Genomic DNA, 18,466 nt, shown 5'->3' with positions numbered 1-18,466 from the left:
AAAACCTAGAGAATTTCTTATCCAATAATTTATATTAAAAAAATATATTCATCCCTCCGAAGTTTAAACTTGCATGTAAATCATTTTTCTACATCCTAAAAAGTATTTAGAGTGTATCATCTATTTTAGTGATCATTTATTTTATTTTCAACTCTATAGAAACACCAAATAGTATCATATATTAAATTATTATAATAAATATTTTATAGATTGTTTTTGTAAAGTGGACTTCAAAAGGATTCCTTGTGGGGTCTTCTCGTAGGGTTTGCACCTAGAGATATAGAGAAGGCGAAGATTAAGATATAAAGAAAAAGATAAAATTGACTTAATAAGGTTCGGAGAAAGAGAGATATCGATAAATTGATTCATCAACAAGAGAAGAGAGAGAAAAAAAAGAATCCATTCACTTTGAACTGATTTTTGGGTTTTTGTTTTAACCACTATTGACTAAACCATTTTCTTTATAGGACTAGGTCAATATCAAAGGTATTTTCATATTTTATAAAAGAATAGATAGTACATGGGTAAAAAGAAATATGATACACTTGGTATGAGATAATGAAAAATAATTTTTTTAAGAGAAATATGATATACTTAGTGTAATTTACCTGCAAATCGTTTTATTACATCCTAAAAAGGTATTCATTCAGAGTGTATCATCTATTTTAGTGAATATTTATTTTATTTTCGCACCTACACCAAATAGTAAGAAGACACATTAAATTATCATAATAAACGTCAAATAGATAATTTTCCATAAGTTGAGTTTAATTTCAGCAAATAAAAATAATTATTGTGTCTACGACCGGAAAACGACTCTTATAGGCAAAACTTTGTTACCATATCATGCATCTGATTCTTGATAGTGAGATGGCTTAAGCGGACAGAAGAAAATTCGATGGAATTGCTTTCTCATCCTCGAAAGTCCTACAACCGGTCGAACTCATGCTCCCAGAAAACCAAAGTGGTGGAAAATTGGTTCCAATAATTGATGCTGCACCCTCCTAATGTCCGTAGCACGTGCAGACTCCAATAATTGATGCCGCCAACCGCCCTGTCGATGGCTTCTTCTCGAGGAGGAGAAGTCGTTGCAGCTGAAAATATCCATCTACTATGAGAATCCTCTAACCTTTGTGCTCGGAGAAAGAAGGATCAGCCCTGCACTGCGATGTCGTCGTGGATATTAGCAGGCTTGGGATCGCTCGGATCGTCCTTAATCGGGAGAGTGAAGGATCAGATCAGCGACTATTTGATCGGAAGGGTTTTGGAGGAGCCCGGAGTTGCTGACCTCGACAAGCTGAGGAATACTCTTTCGGGGACTGAGCGCATCATCGGCAGAGTCGAGAACATGTGGATTAAAGATGAAGACACGAAAAAGCGATTGAAGGAATTGCTGATGAAACTGAAGGACACTGTTTATGACGCTGACGACTTGCTTGATGAGATCCAGTTCCGGGTTATGAAGCAACAGATCGAGCAACAAGGAGCTCAGGGGTATGAGGCAAGTAACCAATCATCTTCTTCTTCTCGTCTCCCTACGAGGAAAAAAAGAAAAATTTCTGAACGTGTCAGTCGCTTCTTCGGTAGAGAAGATGATGATGTGATTAGAGTGAGGAAAATTCAGACGAATTTAGATAAATATACTACTGACATCGAGCATTTCATTGGTAAATTAGATGCTGATGAGAAACAGATGATAACGTCAGTAGTGCCTCGAACCACCACTTCCTTTCCGATAGAAACTCAAGTATTCGGACGAGACGAACAGCTGAATCACCTTCTGGAACAGTTGATGAAATCGGCCGATGGATCCGGATCCAGCAACAGTAGCATCTCTACCTTGACTATTTTTGGGATCGGCGGGGTCGGAAAGACTACTCTTGCTCAGCATGCCTACCACCACGAGAAGGTGAAGGACTATTTTCATCATAAGGTCTGGGTCTGTGTATCCGACGACTTCAACGTGGAGAGGCTTACAAAAGAGATCATAGAATCCTTAACCCGAAAGACGTGTGATCTCAGCAACCTTAATACACTTCAAGAGGAAGTTAAGGAGAAGTTGACCTCAAAAAGGTTCCTTCTTGTCCTCGACGATGTGTGGGACGAGAACAGACAGAACTGGGATAGATTTCGTGCACCATTGGGGTACGGAGTACCAGGAAGCAAGATTTTGGTTACAACTCGCTCTGAAAAGATTGCAGAAATGGTTGGCAATCGGATCCATCTAGGAGGTCTGGATGAAGCCAGCTATTGGAAATTGTTCAAAAAATGTGCATTTGGTTCCGAAGACGCCGGTGAATTTCCACAGCTAGAAGCCATAGCAAAGAAGATCGTTGGCAGGTTGAAGGGGTTGCCACTTGCGGCAAGGACGGTAGGCGGGTTGTTGAAGGCGCAGATGAATGAGGAACAATGGAGAATCATCGCAGGGAGTGAAATATGGAAACTACCGCAAAACGTAGAGAGTGTCCTGCCAGTCCTACAACTGAGCTATCAATGTCTTCCCTCACACCTAAAGCGGTGCTTTGTTTTCTGTTCCCTCTTCCTCATAGATCGTCCGTTTGATGAACGAGACTTGATCCGACTTTGGATGGCAGAAGGCTACGTTGCTCAAGACAACAATATGACGATGGAGGATACAGGAAGCCGCTACTTCCTTGACTTAGTGAATAGGTCTTTCTTTCAGGAAGCTCCTTGGGGATCGATGTATGTGATACATGACCTCATACACGATCTTGCTCAATTTATTTCAGAGGGAGAGTTTTGCAGGATCAATGATGAGTCGAAAGAGGTCCCTAATACGACTCGTCATCTATCAGCAACATTAACCGATGGAACTAAGTTAATGGAGCTCTCTTGTTATGATAAATTACGGACCCTCGTGATTAAATCCAAGAATTTTTGGTTTGGCTTTCGAGTCGGGAGCCCTTTGTTCATTCAGTTTGAAAAATTAAAAAACATTCGAGTGTTGATATTGCAGGGGTGTGGCTTGCGGGAGTTGCCTGAGACAATTGGTGAATTGATACACCTCCGCTACCTTGACATATCCTACAACCGTCAGATTTGTAGACTGTCGGAGTCACTATGTGGTCTTTACAATTTGCGAGTACTGTTTCTGCAGGGCTGTGAACTACAGAGTTTCCCGCACGGCATGAGCAAGTTGATCAACTTGATGCATCTTAACGCAGCAGACGAAATAATTTCCAAGATAAATAATGTTGGGAAGCTGACTTCTCTTCAAGGATTGTCTTCATTCAAAGTACTCAAGGATCAGGGACACGAGGTTGCCCAATTAGGCAGTCTGAAACAACTTCATGGACGACTTCGAATTACCAACCTCGAGAACGTTGAGAGTAAACAAGAAGCAAGCAAGGCTAATCTGAACAACAAACAGTACCTTGATGAACTAGTCTTAGAATGGACATCAGATGATGGCTCTAGTTTGGACGGCAATGAATTAGTTGTGTCGGAGGAGGTACTCGAAGGTCTCCAACCACATCAGGCTCTCAAACGTTTGACGATAGAAGGGTACAGTGGTGTCAGATCACCCAGTTGGCTGCAGGCACAATTGTTAGTGCATCTGGGAACTCTTAGATTGATAAACTGCAAAGCATGGAAGGATCTTTCATGTATTGGACAGCTACCGAATCTGAAGAACCTTTACGTGGAGGGAATGCCAGCAGTGAAACAAATAAGTCATGAATTAAGTACAGAGAGCAAGTTCTTGCCTAATCTGGAAGAGCTAGTGCTGGAGAAAATTGTGGCATTGGAGGAACTCCCGAGTCTTGGACAACTGCCGTGTCTCAAGGTTCTCCGCATCGAGAAAATGCCAGCAGTGAAGAAGTTGGGCGATGGATTCTTTGGTTCCAGAGACCAAGGCAAGTGTTTTCCTAGCTTGGAGGAGCTCAAGTTCTGGGACATGCCAGAATGGGAAGAGTGGACTTGGGCTGATGATCGACAGTTGTTTCCCTGCTTGCGAAATCTTGAAATTGGAAGTTGCCCGAGGCTTAAGAGGATGCCTCCCCTCCCTACTTCAGTTGAGTCACTATCATTATGTGAAGTCGGGTTGACAGAAGTTCCAAGATTGTGGGAAGAAATCGATGGAAGTAGCAGCAGTATGATCGTTTCAGAATTGAAAATATATAGTCTTGAAGAGATAAAGCTGGTGGACATCCCAGAATGTGAGGAACTCCCTTGTCTTGGTCAACTGCCGGGTCTCAAGGTTCTTCACATCGAGGGAATGCCAGCAGTGAAGAAGGTGGGTGATGGATTTTTTGGTTCTAGAGACGAAAGCAAGTGTTTTCCTAGCTTGGAGGAGCTCACGTTCAGGGACATGCCACAATGGGAAGAGTGGTCTTGGGCTAATGGCCGACAGCTGTTTCCCTGCTTGCGAAAACTTCAAATTGAAAGATGCCCGAGGCTTAAGAGGTTGCCTCCCCTCCCTCCTAAAATTGAATCACTGTCATTATGTCGAGTCGGGACGACAGAAGTTCCAAGGTTATGGACAAAAATCGATGGAAGTAGCAACAGTATGACAGTTTCAGAATTAAAATTATGTAGTCTCGAAAAGGTCGAGCTGAAGGACATCCCAGAATGTGAGGGACTCCCTTGTCTTGGACAACTCCCGAGTCTCAAGGATCTTTGCATCGAGAGAATGCCAGCAGTGAAGAAGGTGGATGATGGATTCTTTGGTTCTAGAGACCAAGGCAAGTGTTTTCCTAGCTTGGAGGAGCTCACGTTCACGGACATGCCAGAATGGGAAGAGTGGTCTTGGGTTGATGATCGACAGTTGTTTCCCTGCTTGCGAAATCTTGAAATTGGAAGATGCCCGAGGCTTAAGAGGTTGCCTCCCCTCCCTCCATCACTTGAAACATTAGAAATAGATGAAGTCGGATTGACAGAACTGCCAGGGTTATGGGAAGGAATCCATGGAGGCGGCAATTGCATAACTGCTTCTCTTTCAACATTGAGAATACGAAAATGTCCAAATCTAAGAAATCTGGAAGAAGGGTTGCTATCGCACAGCTTCCAAAATATCGGTGACATTGCGATATTGGAATGCGCTGAACTCGTGTGGCTGCCGGTGAAGGAGTTTAAAGAACTCACCTCCCTTGAGAAGTTGTCAATCAGCAGTTGCCCGAAGCTCTTGAGCATGACGCAAGATGGGGACAATGACATCCTCCTCCCACCCTCAACCAAGGAACTAATGCTGTCTGACTGTGGGAATCTGGGAAAATTGCTACCGGGCTGCCTGCACAACCTGACCTCACTCACACGATTGGAAATAGGCGGCTGCCCGTCCATAGAGTCTCTTCCTGAAACGTCGCTGCTTCACCTGAAACGACTTGAATCTCTGAGCATTTGGAAATGTGGTGAGTTGAGATCAATAGACGAGTTGCGAGCTCTCAAATCCCTCAGAGAATTGACCATCAAACTATGTCCCAAGCTGTTGCTGAATGAAGGGAATGAGCAAGTGGAGGGTTTGTCGGTGCCTAAATTATGCATCGACGACACAGCCCTGTTTAAACTATCGCTCTTAAGAAGGACACTTCCATACGTCCGTGTTCTCACAATCTCAAACTTTCCTCGAGCGACGATGTTTGGTGAGGAGGAGCAGTTGTTTCGAAGCCTCACAGCTCTCAGATCGCTAAAATTCAAGAATTGCAATAATCTACAATCGCTACCGAGAGAGTTGCATGCCCTTCCCTCCCTCTGGCTTTTAACAATAATTGGATGTCCGGAGATTCAGTCGGTACCGGAGAAGGGGCTGCCGACGTCCCTCATGAATCTACGTTTCGAAGGCTGCGATGCGATGCTGACGGAGCAGCTGGAGAAGCACTTGGCCGAGATGAAGAGTTCGGGTCGATTTTCGAATATCACCCAATGGAATATATTAAGGTACATCACATCCAACCATTGCTTCTCCGCATCGACGCAATTGGTTTTTCGTTGTTTTCGGTTGGTTTTGCCTCCGAGTCTCTGAGACCACTCTAATAGTAAAACTAAATACAAGGGTTTAATTGTAAAAGGAACAATTTATTTCTCTACGCTGAATCCTCAACTATATTTATGTTTTTTTTATGACTAGTTAATGACAATTCTTTATGCTATAATGATTTATGATATGATATATGGTTTTAGTTGTATTATGCTTTTATTATGAAAATATATTTAAATATATGTTTCTTGAAAAAAAAAGGTATGATAAGCAATTTATTTAGCATTTAAAATACGTATAAATTTTAAGTTTTGTAAATTATATGTAAACAAAAAATTGATATTTATGTATGTTTTAGAACGCATGCATTGAATGTTTAAATGAGTCTTATGTTTTAAAAAAAAACATACTTAATTATGATAAATTTTGTTTGTATGTGAGTTACAATGTTTTCTTTTCTCATATATATATTTTTTAATTGCAGATCGAAGGAGTAGCTCATTTGTGGATATGATATGAAGAAAGATTTAAGTGTCTTTTGTATTGAACAATATTGCACATTTAGATTATTTTGTATGTGTGTTATTCGAACTTGAATGTTATAAACTTTTAAGAAGTTATCCATTTTGTTGTATGTGTTGTGAGTGGATTGATTATAGATTGAAATATGTAATAAATAAGATTTTTTAATCTTATATTTCTGTAGGAAAATTTATAACTTTGTGACGGTGGATTGATGCAAGCTTTCTACTAGCTTGGATGTTGTTATAACTTCCCTTTTTGATTGACACAATTGTTTTTGTTTTTATAAATAGAATTGTTTTATAGTAATATGTAGAAATCATCTCTGTTGGGACATCCGATTGGTCACTGTATTGTGCACAAGCGACTGTCATACGCTAAGAACACATATTAACTGTGTTCATAACAATTATGAACACAGTTAGTATATATTAATATGAACTCACAAGGTATAGCAATTAATATATATTAATAGAATTTGGTTCAACACACTCTTCCATTCCACCATACTTTTCATTTAATTTGCACAAAATTTTTCTATGTATCTCATACCACATCTCTCTTTTGATCAGTGTGAAGAACAGTTGTAGGACATTTGCATTCTTTTTATGACTATCCATTGATGAAACTGACGAGAGTTAATGATGCTAAATAATTAAAAACTTCAAAAGAAATTAAAATGCAAGAAGAAGTTCACACTTCTTATGACTATCCATTGATGAATAGTTCAAACACCAGTATGGAGTGGAAGAAGTAAAACACGATATACAGTAATAAAGTAGAGAAACACAACTAAGAGTTAAAAAGGAGATTGAAGTTTGTTGTTGAAACTTGAAAGCAATGCATGATAAAATCACCTATCCTAAATCAAATTATAAAGTGTTAATATCATTTTATGGGATAATGTTCAAGGGGCTAAATAAATAAATGATACTAAATATTATCTGTAAATTTTTAAGTCATATCAGATGAACTAATTTAATTATAGTTTATCCTTCAAGATATATTTATCTAGGATTTCAATTCTTTCATATAGCATAATATTTACATACTTTTAGATACAAGGAAAGAGAAGACTTCTCACCTATGTGTTTCTTATTATTCTTCTTCTGCCATTTGAATCCAATCAACTTTGATTTTAACATTAATTCAACTAGACTTGATCTGTTCCTTAATAGAAAAAAAAAACTTTACATTCACAAACTCAGGTAAAAAAAAGGTATTTCACCATGTTTTACTACTCAAAAATGTATAAAAAGCAATTCCCCCAAGAAGCACAAGAACATACAAAAAATAAAAATAAAAACACTGATCTAGACTAGTACCCAAATATGGTAGAATCTAACATAGTTCAACTAAATCTTTAGTTACCTGGGTGTAGACTATGATCTACCTTGCATTATATTCTCTCATTTCCCACTCTATTTGGTCATAATTTTTGCTCCTTTAAAGCATGAGTTTTGTATATAAACTTACATATATATATCTTTTTAAAGTTTGGAAATAACAGATTTGCCCATACACATTTTAATATAGCGTAAATGTTCCAATATATTTTGTTCCTCCACATATGTTACTCCCATTGACATCAATCTAATAAGACCTAATTAACCACTGCTAACTGTTACTCTGAATTAAAAAAATATATAAAAATTTTAAATTCCCACAAAACTGTTGTATTATCAATTATTTCTCCTCTATCATATTAGGTTTCTTTTTTTCTTTTTCACTTACCCTCTCATGACATCGAAATAAAATATTTTTTGAAGAACGATATCAAATATTAGAAAAATTGGAGACTAATAAAATGACATCATTGAAGAGTGTGGAAGCCTCCAAATGCTAATAAAATGTATATATATATATATATATATATATGGCTCTTTCTTCTTAATGCTATTATTAATTAACCTCATTCTTGGAGTTCAGTGGAATAGATACACATTGTGTTAATACCAGCTCTACAAAACTCAAAATGTGATTCCAAGCCCATATAAATTAGCTCAATAAGTAGGTCCAGCTTGATTTCTATTTGACATTTATAAGCAAGCAAGTTCAAATAATTTTCAAGGTATTGTTAAAGTTGACAAGCATACACCCGAAAAGTTAGAGAAATGGATCTAATCAATAGAAGCAGTTGACATGTTCGAGCAGGTTGGTGTATAATTCATTTCATAATTCATACCTGAAATTACATATTACAGTATCGATCTGATGTATATATTCCAAAAAAAAATGAACGCAATTGACTCATCTTATTGATCAGTTCCAAACTATATAATAAGTTCTATCAACAAATTAAAAGAATGAGCTCGATAACCATATTAATCGACCAATTAATAACGCCAACTATTTCCCCATTAGATTACGACTACAAATCCGGCACACTCCATTCCACAAAAGACGAAAACAAAGCACTTGGAATGTCTCGCTCGCCATATATCTTGGATGAAAATTGGTAATAAAGAATCAGAATCAAAGCCTGAAAACAAAAAGTCGAATGTAAAGAAATCAAGACGGTGGACAAAACCCGCAGATCAAATGGCGCAAATGAAAAGATCTAAACCTTTCGAGCGATGAATGCAGATGAATCTCACCGCAGACGACTGCGGACACCAACGTCCAGGATGGCGGATGTTCTCCATTTTAAACAATGGGGAAGCCTTGGACGGGTCAGATTTCAAGTGGGAGCGGGGCCATCAGAGATGAACGAACGGATTAGGATCAAGCACCGCAGCCCTCCACTATACGCACCATTGATCAGATGGATGCACGAATCCTAAGGAGGTAATAATGCCCGATTAGCTCGTACCCACTTCACAGTGCAGAAGAAGAAACAGAGGTTGAGAGTTTTACGATCATAAGAAATCAAGGAAAATTTTCTTCCAATACCCAAAGAAGTAGAAAAAAACACGGTTTTCATGTATTATTTTGCTGCAATCAAAGACATCCAATAGTGATTTAATACCCTGCATTTTATGTATATCAAAAACATAAGATGATCAGAGATGAAAGCAGAGATATTTTAACCAGCCAGGAAACAGAGGAAGATAGCAATCTGACTATAGCTCGACTACTTTCATCATACTTAGAAAGCATTTCAAGACTCTGTAGATGAACAGAAAACATATTTTGGAAACCATTGTTCACTGATTCAAAATGTTTACAAGACGTGTTTATATTGCTTTCTAACATGAAAAAAATAAGTTTTTAATACATGAGTTATACTATTTTGAATAGGGTTATATTGCTTTCTAATAAAGGACCAGAAATAATGTTAACCCTGTAAAAAAAAAATATCAGTCTAACTCAAGTTTTTCTTTAAAAATAATCAAGATTTCTTGGATATCAATGTAAAGTACAAGGTTTTTGAGGGAAAACAAGTAAACAAACCATTATTTGACCAAAAAAAAAAAAAAACAATTTCAAACTTAGGTGGGATCAAATAATTGTCAATTCACATTTTAAATAAATAACAAAGAAAAAAATGATCAAAATTCACTTAACTGATTCTCAAAGTTTAAAGGTGATTGGAGGGTGAGTTAGTAAAAAAACGGCTTGATTTACTCTAATTTTAAATAGTATTTTATTGATTTTTAAAAAAATTCATCTAGCGTCATAGGAAAACATTGTCAAAGTAAAATGAAGAGGAAAATAGAACACTAATTGACCCAAAAACTAATAATTTACTAATATCAGTCTTAAATTGAATCAAATAATTATAAATTCCTAATTTAAATGAACAAAAAAAATGAAAAAGTGGTCAAAAGTCACTTCATAGCCCATTCTCAATGATATGAGGTGATTTCTCAAAAAAGAATATTTTTCTATTTTTAACTCTTATAAGTTCGGCAGTTTAAGTGAATTCCATCTTTAAAAGGCTGAATTCATGTCATCTTACTTTTTTTTAGTTACTGTAAACTGAAATTAAAATATTTTTAAGTCAAAAATAATTTCAATTACGTGGGACAAGATTCAGATGTACATGAGAGAAATCTATAAAGTTTTCCATCCTAAGCAATCATTGTTACCCCAATTTTTTTCATTTCTAACCAAACAACAAATTTTCTGTTTTTCAGAACAAGCAAGCTAACAAAAATATTTACCTTTTTTCACAAACAAATGGCTAGAAAGATATATTAGAAGGTAGATTTTTAATATATACCTTTCCGAAAAGTTTTTTTAAACCATTTAAGCAATCAATGTAATTCTAAATTGAGTCTTCTTCGGAGAATATATCAAATCCTAAAAATTTTAAATTTAAAGATATACTGAAGATAAAATTGGCTCAATAGGATTAAAAAGTAAAATTTTTAACCGTAGGGCATGGAGAATGAGAGATCGCAGCAAACCGATTCACTTTAAATTGATTTTTTTTCTAGTTTAATGACTATTTACCTAAGTCATTTTCTTTGTAAGGTTATGTTAATGTGAAGGGTATTTGTATTTTATAAAAAGAGCATTATATGAGAAAAAGAAAACATGAGACACTTAATTAAAAATTTTATATTCATCCTTCCGAAGTTTAAATTTGCATCTAAATCATTTTCTACATCCTAAAAAGCATTTAGAGTGTATCATCTATTTTAGTAATTATTTATTTTATTTTCAACTCTACAAAAACACCAAATAGTATCACATATTAAATTATTATAATAAATATTTTATAGATATATTTTAGAAAGAGGACTTCAAAAGGATTCCTTGTGGGGGTCTTCTAGGAAAAAAAGATAAAATTGACTTAATAAGATTTGGAGAATGAGAGACACCGATAAATTGATTCATCAATAAGAGAAGAGAGAAAAAAATCGATTTACTTTGAACTGATTTTGTCTTTTTCGTTTTAACCACTATGGATCCAATCATTTTTTTTATAGGGCTAGGAAGATATTTTCATATTTTATAAAAGAATAGATAGTATATGTGAAAAAAAAAATGATACACTTGGTATAAGATAATAAATTTTTTTTTTTAAAGAGAAATAATATAATAATTTATATTAAGAAATTTACATTGATCTGTCTGAAGTTGTAATTTAAGTGCAAATCGTTTTATTACATCCATTCATTCAGAGTGTACCATATATTTTAGTAGATATTTATTTTATTTTCGATGACACATTAAATAAACCTCAAACAGATAATTTTCTATAAGTTGAGTTTAATTTCAGCAAATAAAACTAATTATTTTGTCTACGACCGGAAAACGACTCTTATAGACAAAACTTTGTTATCATATCATGCATCTGATTCTTGATAGTGAGATGGCCAAAGTGGACCGAAGAAAATTTGGTGGAATTGCTTTCTCATCCTCGAAAGTCCTACAACCGGTCGAACTCACGCTACCAGAAAACCGAAGTCGTGGAAAATTGGTACCAATAATTGATGATGCACCCTCCTCATGTGCGTAGCACGTGCAGCCTCCAATAATTGATGCCGTCAACCGCCCTTCGAAACCATCTTCTTGAGGAGAAGTCGTTGCAGCTGAAAATATCCATCCACTCTGAGAATCCTCTAACCTTTGTGCTTGGAGAAAGAAGGATCAGCCCTGCACTGCGATGTCGTCATGGATACTAGCAGGCTTGGGATCGCTCGGAGAGGCCTTCATCGGGAGCTTGATAGAAAAGATCAGCGACGATGCGATCCCAAGGTTGTCGGAGGTGTTCGGAATCGGAGCTAAGCCCGGAGACGGAACTGACCTCCTCAAGCTGAAGACTACTCTTACCGGGACTAAGCACATCATCGGCAGAGTCGAGAACATGTGGATTAATGATGAAGACACGAAAAAGCAATTGAAGGAATTGGTGATGGAACTGAAGGACACTGCTTATGACGCTGAGGACTTGCTTGACGAGATCCAGTTCCGGGTTCTGAAGAAACAGATGGAGCAACAAGGAGCTCAGGGTGATGAGGCAAGTAACCAATCTTCTTCTTCTTCTTCCGGTCTCTTTCCTTGGAAAAAGATGAAAATTTCGGTTCCTCAATTTACCAGTCGCTTCTTCGGTAGAGAAGATGATGTGAATAGAGTGAGGGAAATTCAGATGAAGTTAGATAAAATCACTACTTGCATCGAGGATCTCATTACTACATTAGATGCTGACGAGAAACAGATGATAACGTCAGTAGTGTCCCGAACCACCACTTCCTTTCCGATAGAAACTCAAGTATTCGGACGAGAGGAACCGCTGAATCACCTTCTGGGACTGTTGGTGCAATCTGCCGACGGATCCGGATCTAGCGACAGTGGCATCTCTACCTTAACTATTGTTGGGATCGGAGGGGTCGGAAAGACTACTCTTGCTCAGCAAGCCTACAACCACGAGAGGGTGAAGGACTATTTTCAGCATGAGGTCTGGGTCTGTGTATCAGACAACTTCAACGTGGAAAGGCTTACCAAAGAGATCATAGAATCCATAACCGAGAATAAGTGTGATCTCAGCAACCTTGATACACTTCAAGTGGTTCTTAAGAACTTGACCTCAAAAAGGTTCCTGCTTGTCCTCGACGATGTGTGGAACGAGGACAGTCTGAAATGGGAAAGATTTTGTGCACCATTGAGGTACGGAGAACCAGGAAGCAAGATTTTGGTTACAACTCGCTCTAAAAAGATTGCAGAAATGGTTGGCAATCCGATCCCTCTAGGAGGTCTGGATGAAGCCAGCTATTGGAAATTGTTCAAGAAATGTGCATTTGGTTCCGAAGACGCCGGTGAATTTCCACATCTAGAAGCCATAGCAAAGAAGATCGCAGGCAGGTTGAAGGGGTTGCCACTTGCGGCAAAGACGGTAGGCGGGTTGTTGAAGGCGCAGATGAACGAGAAGCACTGGAGAAACATCGCAGGGAGTGAAATTTGGCAACTACCGCAAGACGAAGAGGGTCTCCTGCCAGTCCTACAATTGAGCTATCAATGTCTTCCCCCACACCTTAAGCGGTGCTTTGTTTTTTGTTCCCTGTTCCCCAAAGATTATCAGTTTGATAAAGAGGACTTGGTCCGGCTTTGGATGGCAGAAGGCTACGTTGCTCAAGACAACAATATGACGATGGAGGATACAGGAAGCCGCTACTTCCTTGACTTAGTGAATAGGTCTTTCTTTCAGGAAGCTCCTTGGGGATCGACATATGTGATGCATGATTTGATACACGATCTTGCTCAGTTTATTTCAAAGGGAGAGTTTTGCAGGATCGATGATGATGAGTCGAAAGAGATCCCTAATACAACTCGTCATCTATCAGCAACATTAACCGATGGAACTAAGTTAATGGACCTCTCCTGTTATGATAAATTGCGGACCCTCATGATCAATTCCAAAAGTCATTGGTTTGACTTTGGAGTCGAGAGGCCTTTGTTCATTCAATTTGATAAATTAAAAAACATTCGAGTGTTGATATTGCAGAGGTGCGGCTTACGGGAGTTGCCTGAGACAATTGGTGACTTGATACACCTCCGCTACTTTGACATATCCTACAACCGTCAGATTTGGAGACTGTCGGAGTCACTATGTGGTCTTTACAATTTGCGAGTACTGGATCTGTGGGGCTGTGAACTACAGGGTTTCCCGCACGGCATGAGTAAGTTGATCAACTTGATGCATCTTAATGCAGAAGATAAAATAATTTCCGAGATAAATGATGTTGGGAAGCTGACTTCTCTTCAAGAACTGTGTTCATTTAAAGTACTCAAGGATCAGGGACACGAGGTTGCCCAATTAGGCAGTCTGAAACAACTACATGGAAAACTTCGAATTACCAACCTTGAGAATGTTGAGAGTAAACAAGAAGCAAGCAAGGCTAATCTGAACAACAAACAGTACCTTGATAAACTGGTCTTAGAATGGATATCAGATGATGGCTCCAGTTTGGACGGCAATGAATTAGTTGTGTCGGAGGAGGTACTTGAAGGTCTCCAACCACATCAGGCTCTCAAACGTTTGACGATCAGAGGGTACATTGGTATCAGATCACCCAGTTGGCTGCAGGCACAATTGTTAGTGCATCTGGGAATTCTTAGACTGATAAACTGCATAGCATGGAAGGATCTTTCATGTATTGGACAGCTACCGAATCTCAAGAACCTTTACGTGGAGGGAATGCCAGCAGTGAAACAAATAAGTCATGAATTAAGTACAGAGAGCAAGTTCTTGCCTAATCTGGAAAGGCTAGTGCTGAAGGACATGATGGCACTGGAGGAACTCCCGAGTTTTGGACAACTGCCGAGTCTCAAGGTTCTGCGCATCGAGGGAATGCCAACAGTGAAGAAGGTGGGCGATGGATTCTTTGGTTCTAGATACCAAGACAAGTGTTTTCCTAGCTTGGAGGAGCTCACGTTCATCGACTTGCCAGAATGGGAAGAGTGGTCTTGGGCTGATGACCGACAGCTGTTTCCTTGCTTGCGAGAACTTGAAATTGAAAGATGCCCGAAGCTTAAGAGGATGCCTCCCCTCCCTCCTCCACTTGAATCACTGTCATTATGTAAAGTCGGGTTGACAGAAGTTCCAAGATTGTGGGAAGAAATCGATGGAAGTAGCAGCAGTATGATCGTTTCAGAATTGAAAATATATAGTCTTGAAGAGATCAAGCTGGAGGACATCCCAGAATGTGAGGAACTCCCTTGTCTTGGTCAACTGCCGAGTCTCAAGGTTCTTCGCATCCAGAGAATGCCAGCAGTGAAGAAGGTGGGTGATGGATTTTTTGGTTCTAGAGACGAAAGCAAGTGTTTTCCTAGCTTGGAGGAGCTCACGTTCAGGGACATGCCACAATGGGAAGAGTGGTCTTGGGCTGATGGCCGACAGCTGTTTCCCTGCTTGCGAAAACTTCAAATTGAAAGATGCCCGAGGCTTAAGAGGATGCCTCCCCTCCCTACTTCAGTTGAGTCACTATCATTATGTGAAGTCGGGTTGACAGAAGTTCCAAGATTGTGGGAAGAAATCGATGGAAGTAGCAGCAGTATGATCGTTTCAGAATTGAAAATATATAGTCTTGAAGAGATAAAGCTGGTGGACATCCCAGAATGCGAGGAACTCCCTTGTCTTGGTCAACTGCCGAGTCTCATGGTTCTTCACATCGAGGGAATGCCAGCAGTGAAGAAGGTGGGCGATGGATTCTTTGGTTCTAGATACCAAGACAAGTGTTTTCCAAGCTTGGAGGAGCTCACGTTCATCGACTTGCCAGAATGGGAAGAGTGGTCTTGGGCTGATGACCGACAGCTGTTTCCTTGCTTGCGAGAACTTGAAATTGAAAGATGCCCGAAGCTTAAGAGGATGCCTCCCCTCCCTCCTCCACTTAAATCACTATCATTATGTGAAGTCGGGTTGACAGAAGTTCCAAGATTGTGGGAAGAAATCGATGGAAGTAGCAGCAGTATGATCGTTTCAGAATTGAAAATATATAGTCTTGAAGAGATAAAGCTGGTGGACATCCCAGAATGTGAGGAACTCCCTTGTCTTGGTCAACTGCCGAGTCTCATGGTTCTTCACATCGAGGGAATGCCAGCAGTGAAGAAGGTGGGCGATGGATTCTTTGGTTCTAGATACCAAGACAAGTGTTTTCCAAGCTTGGAGGAGCTCACGTTCAGGGACATGCCACAATGGGAAGAGTGGTCTTGGGCTGATGACCGACAGCTGTTTCCTTGCTTGCGAGAACTTGAAATTGAAAGATGCCCGAAGCTTAAGAGGATGCCTCCCCTCCCTCCTCCACTTAAATCACTGTCATTATGTAAAGTCGGGTTGACAGAAGTTCCAAGATTGTGGGAAGAAATCGATGGAAGTAGCAGCAGTATGATCGTTTCAGAATTGAAAATATATAGTCTTGAAGAGATAAAGCTGGTGGACATCCCAGAATGCGAGGAACTCCCTTGTCTTGGTCAACTGCCGAGTCTCAAGGTTCTTCACATCGAGGGAATGCCAGCAGTGAAGAAGGTGGGTGATGGATTTTTTGGTTCTAGAGACGAAAGCAAGTGTTTTCCTAGCTTGGAGGAGCTCACGTTCAGGGACATGCCACAATGGGAAGAGTGGTCTTGGGCTGATGGCCGACAGCTGTTTCCCTGCTTGCGAAAACTTCAAATTGAAAGATGCCCGAGGCTTAAGAGGTTGCCTCCCCTCCCTCCACTTCAAACATTACATTTACATGAAGTCGGATTGACAGAACTGCCAGGGTTAAGGGAAGGAATCCATGGAGGCGGCAATTGCATAACTGCTTCTCTTTCAACATTGAGAATACGTAAATGTCCAAATCTAAGAAATCTGGAAGAAGGGTTGCTATCGCACAGCTTACCAAATATCCGTTACATTGAGATAGAGGAATGTGCGGAACTCATGTGGCAGCCGGTGAAGGGGTTCAAAGAACTCACCTCCCTTGGGATATTGTCAATCCGCAGTTGCCCGAATCTCTTGAGCATGACAGAAATAAAGGACGTTGACATCCTCCTCCCACCCTCGATTCAGGTACTACGGTTGTTTGACTGTGGGAATCTGGGAAAATTGCTACCGGGCTGCCTGCACAACTTGACCTCACTCATTCAATTGGAAATAGGTGACTGCCCGTCCATAGAATCTCTTCCAGAAACGTCGCTGCTTCACCTGAAACGACTTGAATCTCTGAGCATTTGGCACTGTGATGAGTTGAGATCAATAGACGGATTGCGAGTTCTGGAATCCCTCAGTGAATTGACCATCAAATTATGTCCCAAGCTGTTGCTGAACGAAGGGAATGAGCAAGTGGAGGGTTCGTCGGTAACTGAATTATGCATCGACGACACAGCCCTGTTCAAAGTATCGCTCTTAAGAAGGACACTTCCATCCGTCCGTGCTCTCACAATCTCAAACTTTCATCGAGTGACGATGTCTGATGAGGAGGAGCAGTTGTTGCGAAGCCTCACAGCTCTCAGAGTGCTAGAATTTGAGGATTGCAAGAATCTACAATCGCTGCCGACAGAGTTGCATGCCCTTCCCTCCCTCCGGCTTCTATCAATAATTGGATGTCCGGAGATTCAGGCGCTACCGGAGAAGGGGCTGCCGATGTCCCTCAAGAATCTACATTTCCGAGGCTGCCAAGCGAGGCTGACGGAGCAACTGCAAAAACACTTGGCCGAGATGAAGAGCTCGGGTCGATTTTTGGCTGTTGACCAATCGGATATATTAAGGTACATCACATCCAACCATTGCTTCTCCGCATCGATGCAATTGGTTTTTCGTTGTTTTCGGTTGGTTTTCCCTCCTAGTCTTTGAGACCACTCTAACTAATAGTAAAACTAAATACAAGACTTAGTAAGGGCTTACTTGTAAAAGGTACAATTTATTTCTCTACGCTGAATCCTCAACTATATTTATGTTTTTTTATGACTAGTTAATGGCAATTCTTTATACTATAATGATTTTTGATCTGATATATGGTTTTAGTTGTATTATGCTTTTATTATGAAAATATATTTAAATATATGTTGCTTGAAAAAAAAAAAGTATGATAAGCAATTTATTTAGCATTTAAAATACATATAAATTTTAAGTTTTGTAAATTATATGTAAACAAAATATTGATATTTATGTATGTTTTAGAACGCATGCATTGAATGTTTAAATGAGTCTTATGTTTTTTAAAAAAACATACTTAATTATGATAAATTTTGTTTGTATGTGAGTTACAATGTTTGCTTTTCTCATATATATTTTTTTTAATTGCAGATTGAAGGAGTAGCTCATTTGTGGATATGATATGAAGAAAGATTTAAGTGTCTTTTGTATTGAACAATATTGCACATTTAGATTATTTTGTATGTGTGTTATTCGAACTTGAATGTTATGAACTTTTAAGAAGTTGTCGATTTTGTTGTATGTGTTGTGAGTGGATTGATTATAGATTGAAATATGTAATAAATAAGATTTTTTTATCTTATATTTCTGTAGAAAAATTTATAACTTTGTGACGGTGGATTGATGCAAGCTTTCTACTAGCTTGGATGTTGTTATAACTTCCCTTTTTGATTGACAAAATTGTTTTTGTTTTTATAAATAGAATT

General features: G+C 38.9%; 2 protein-coding genes across 3 annotated transcripts; both read left to right on the top strand.

Moving 5' to 3' along the window:
- Positions 1 to 986: 986 nt before the first annotated feature.
- Positions 987 to 6,630, top strand: LOC135586168 (putative disease resistance RPP13-like protein 1). The gene is made up of 2 exons (XM_065100468.1): positions 987 to 5,895; positions 6,420 to 6,630. Exons 1-2 carry the CDS (start codon positions 1,169 to 1,171, stop codon positions 6,430 to 6,432), a joined length of 4,740 nt encoding a protein of 1,579 aa, XP_064956540.1. The 5' UTR covers positions 987 to 1,168; the 3' UTR covers positions 6,433 to 6,630.
- A 5,303-nt stretch (positions 6,631 to 11,933) lies between these two features.
- Positions 11,934 to 18,342, top strand: LOC135608050 (putative disease resistance protein RGA1). Of its 2 annotated transcripts, XM_065100467.1 has the most exons (3): positions 12,230 to 12,368; positions 12,449 to 17,593; positions 18,132 to 18,342. In XM_065100467.1, exons 1-3 carry the CDS (start codon positions 12,364 to 12,366, stop codon positions 18,142 to 18,144), a joined length of 5,163 nt encoding a protein of 1,720 aa, XP_064956539.1. In that variant the 5' UTR covers positions 12,230 to 12,363; the 3' UTR covers positions 18,145 to 18,342. The 2 variants fall into 2 exon arrangements, with proteins under 2 accessions (XP_064956538.1, XP_064956539.1); XM_065100466.1 differs by having other exon boundaries at positions 11,934 to 17,593.
- Positions 18,343 to 18,466: the final 124 nt, after the last annotated feature.

This window comes from Musa acuminata, chromosome BXJ2-3, assembly GCF_036884655.1.
Source record: "Musa acuminata AAA Group cultivar baxijiao chromosome BXJ2-3, Cavendish_Baxijiao_AAA, whole genome shotgun sequence".
NCBI classification, from domain to species: domain Eukaryota; kingdom Viridiplantae; phylum Streptophyta; class Magnoliopsida; order Zingiberales; family Musaceae; genus Musa; species Musa acuminata.
The sequence above is the reverse complement of the archived record's forward strand: the minus strand, read 5'-3'. Positions and strand labels throughout refer to the sequence as shown.

Coding starts and splice junctions, on each gene's coding strand:
- LOC135586168 (XM_065100468.1), top strand. CDS start 1,169: ATGTCGTCGTGGATATTAGCAGGCTTGGGATCGCTCGGATCGTCCTTA.
- LOC135608050 (XM_065100466.1), top strand. CDS start 12,015: ATGTCGTCATGGATACTAGCAGGCTTGGGATCGCTCGGAGAGGCCTTC.